The sequence below is a fragment of the Limulus polyphemus genome, unplaced genomic scaffold (genome assembly GCF_000517525.1).
Source record: "Limulus polyphemus unplaced genomic scaffold, Limulus_polyphemus-2.1.2 Scaffold8554, whole genome shotgun sequence".
Taxonomy (NCBI): Eukaryota; Metazoa; Arthropoda; class Merostomata; order Xiphosura; family Limulidae; genus Limulus; species Limulus polyphemus.
The window spans coordinates 19247-22852 of NW_013674164.1; the positions used below are offsets into that span (position 1 = coordinate 19247).

The 3606-nt window shown below is 30.2% G+C and overlaps 1 protein-coding gene across 3 annotated transcripts in view; it reads left to right on the top strand.

Moving 5' to 3' along the window:
* Positions 1–3600, top strand: part of LOC106475422 — a 19157-nt gene extending 15557 nt beyond the window's left edge. For 2 of the 3 annotated variants that reach the window (XM_022379532.1, XM_022379531.1), the window contains 2 exons: positions 977–1192; positions 2058–3600. In XM_022379532.1, the coding sequence (XP_022235240.1) occupies positions 977–1192; positions 2058–2072 (231 nt within the window). In that variant the 3' untranslated portion in view covers positions 2073–3600. Of the gene's footprint in view, positions 1–976; positions 1193–2057 lie in introns of those variants that run through there. The other variant, XR_002608868.1, reaches the window with a different exon arrangement.
* The last annotated feature ends 6 nt before the right edge of the window (positions 3601–3606 follow it).

Here is a 3606-nt window from a genome sequence, read left to right on the forward strand (position 1 = left end):
GGTCATTCAGTAATTTGTGATAATAATTCATGTTAAACTTGAAGTTTTTGATTTCTTGATAGTGTTTAATAAAGACTGTATCCTTAATAACGATAGTTCCTGTTTAATAAAAGACTGTATCCTTAATAACGATAGTTCCTGTTTAATAAAAGACTGTATCCTTAATAACGATAGTTCCTGTTTAAATAAAAGACTGTATCCTTAATAACGATAGTTCCTGTTTAAATAAAAGACTGTATCCTTAATAACGATAGTTCCTGTTTAAATAAAAGACTGCATCCTTAATAATGATAGTTCCTGTTTAAATAAAAGACTGCATCCTTAATAATGATAGTTCCTGTTTAAATAAAAGACTGTATCCTTAATAACGATAGTTCCTGTTTAAATAAAAGACTGTATCCTTAATAACAACAGTTATTGTTCAAATGTCTAAAGATATTTAAATGTTAGAATCCAATAGACCTAAAACTTGTTTCCCACTATCTTCTTGATTTGTCTATTTTGAATCCGAAATGTGGAATGTGTCAAAAAAATAAAATTACAGTTTGTGATTTTTATGATAATTTTAGGCCTGATGGCAATTATTTTTGAAAATTAATATACAAATTATCATTTGTTTGTGATATATTTAGAAGTTTGTCATTTATTTAGCTTAAAAAGCCTGATGCAAGATGCAGTCACATTAACGCATGCTCCAATGTTTATTAAAAAATAAAGTTTCCTTGATATCTTAAAAAGTTTCCTTCAATGAGGATGCATATCCTCCTCTCCTAAGAATGGATTCTGAAATACAATATTAACAGAAAATACACAGATATAACAGTTTGAGTCTGAGGCTGAAATGTCTAAATATATCTTATTTGGTAGTGTAGCTGACGAGGCTCTAATTTTTGGTAAATATGTCAACTATGTGGTCAGAATACTAACATGCATTTGTTAATTTGTTTTAATATGGTTATCGCAAAACTAATTTCAGAGCTCCTCTGTGTCTGGCCAGTTCCTTTATTCTGCTGTTCCATCAGTGCCTACAGTTACAGCTGCAACAACCACTCCAGCCTCATCAGAGGTGTATCATTATCACGCCATACCTCAATATACGCACACTCTAACCTCTCCAGCTAAACCTCCTGGGGTGCAGTTGTCTCCTTATGGAGAGTATGTGGACACCACTGTGTTGGAAAATGGGTGTGAGGTAAGCTTTCTGACATTTTACCTCGACTTCACTATGGTTAAATCATAGAGTATTTTCCATTTTACTCGGTCTATGTTATGTTGAAATCTTAGGATACATGACATTTTGTTCAGACTTCATTGTGTTAAAACCTTTTATAGAATACATGGCATTTTGTTCAGACGTCACCATGTTTAAGTCATAGAGTATTTGCCATTTTACTTGGTCTATCTTATGTTGAAATCTTAGAATACATGACATTTTGTTCAGACTTCACTATGTTAAAACCTTCTTACAATACATGGCATTCTACTCAGACTTCACTTTCCTGAAATCTTCTTAGAATGTGACATTTAACTCAGACTTTACAATTTTGAAATCTTAGAATCTTTGACCTTTAACTCAGACTTCACTATGTTAAAACCTTTGTACAATACATGGCATTCTACTCAGACTTCACTTTCCTGAAATCTTCTTAGAATCTTTGAACTTTAACTCAGACTTCACTATGTTGAAATTCTGGAATATGTGTAATAGTGCTAGTATATCGTAAATAAGTTTTGATTGGTGGTGAGATGTAGGTGTTGTTAATATAACCTGGTCTCTCTAGATTGTGTGTAATTTTTTATTTTGTCATATAAACAAGTATTGTTAATTATAAACACTAACTCATTTTACTTGATGATATTATAGCATAACATCAAAATGAAATTTGTACTCTTAAAGTAGTGAAATAATATTCTCTTATTTTAAATGCTTTCAATACATTCTGGTAATCATTCAGTATCATTGAAGTTTTAAACATGTGTCTATATATATGACTTCCATGCATGCTTGCCAATAACAAGAAGTTTCTCTTTTTTTCCCCCTCATGCTAAATGGAAAGTCCAGCACATTTTAATGTGAGTCATAGTTATAAATTACTGGATAAACTATTTACAGGACCAAGTTCAGCTAAAACATTCAACCTTTAATACATTTTATATTTTCAAGAAAATATTAGAATAAATCTAGATGGAGCTATTTCTCTTTGAACAAAACTTGGTATTTTTTATGTACAGTTCTCAAGAAACGGGTTTTGGATCTTACATGGGTCATTCAGAATTTGTGATAAATAATTCATGTTAAACTTGAAGTTTTTGATTTCTTGATAGTTAAAAATACTCACTTAATACACAAGATCATATATTTTGGTTTATTGTTGTTCATATTCTTAGTATTGTTAAGGAAGAATCACTTTGTCAATTGTAGGGAGTAATCTCTGACTTGAAAGTTTTAACTTGTATCAATTGTAAAGCCTAATCTCTGACTTGAAAGTTTTAACTTGTATCAATTGTAAGGCCTAATCTCTGACTTACATTCCAACTTGTATCAATTGTAAGGCCTAATCCCTGACTTTGAAAGTTCCAACTTGTATCAATTGTAAGGCCTAATCTCTGACTTGAAAGTTTTAACATGTATCAATTGTAAGGCCTAATTCCTGACTTTGAAAGTTCTAACTTGTATATTATCTCAACTATGATAGTTATAAGTCCATAAACTCACATTATAGATGTTTTAGAAAAGACATGTTACTATATTTATATTTAATTTTACATTTATTTACATGTAATCCTTTAGTTCTCCATTAGAAATATGCCAAATAACAAATTAAGTGATTAGTTAAGTTACCAGTGTCAGCCTCGAATAGCTTGCTGTTCTGTCTGATTGGAATATTCACACCTCCAGCTCCACAATAATGTATTCAGGTTGTTTTAAAGCCTACATTGGTATGGACTAGTATTGATGTGGATGGGTAGATGGTGTAATTTATATGTTTTTATATTACTTGAGTGTACTCAATGTCTTGAATTCTTAAAACCAAATAATCCACAAACTATTTGAACTGCTTCACCAGTTAACACCCAGTTTTTACTTATCTTTTTTTTAAAGAATGAAATTCTTAAAGGATTAGTACATTACCTCACTAGGACAACGAATAGTTTAGAAGAGAGATACGTGTAATTCTACTTACACAGTTGTAATTAGCATTGCTTAAATTATATTATGTTATTGAATCATTTTTTAGTTAAAGTAATTTGACCAAAAATGTTAGAAATGTTTATTTTTATCTGTCTATTTCCACAGAATATCTAAACAGTACTGTTTATCATCTGTTAAGTGTGTCCAGTTGCTGATCTAAATAGTATCGTTTATCATTCATTAATTGTGACCAATTTTTTACATAAATAATGCTGATTAGTAATTAGTCAGATTTATCAAATGAAAATCTAAATGATGCTGGTTAACATCAGTTAATTGTAACCTATTACTAGTCTAGATAGTGCTGATTATCAACTGTTAATTGTAACCTATTACTAGTCTAGATAGTGATGATTATCAACTGTTAATTGTAACCTATTACTAGTCTAGATAGTGATGATTATCAACTGTTA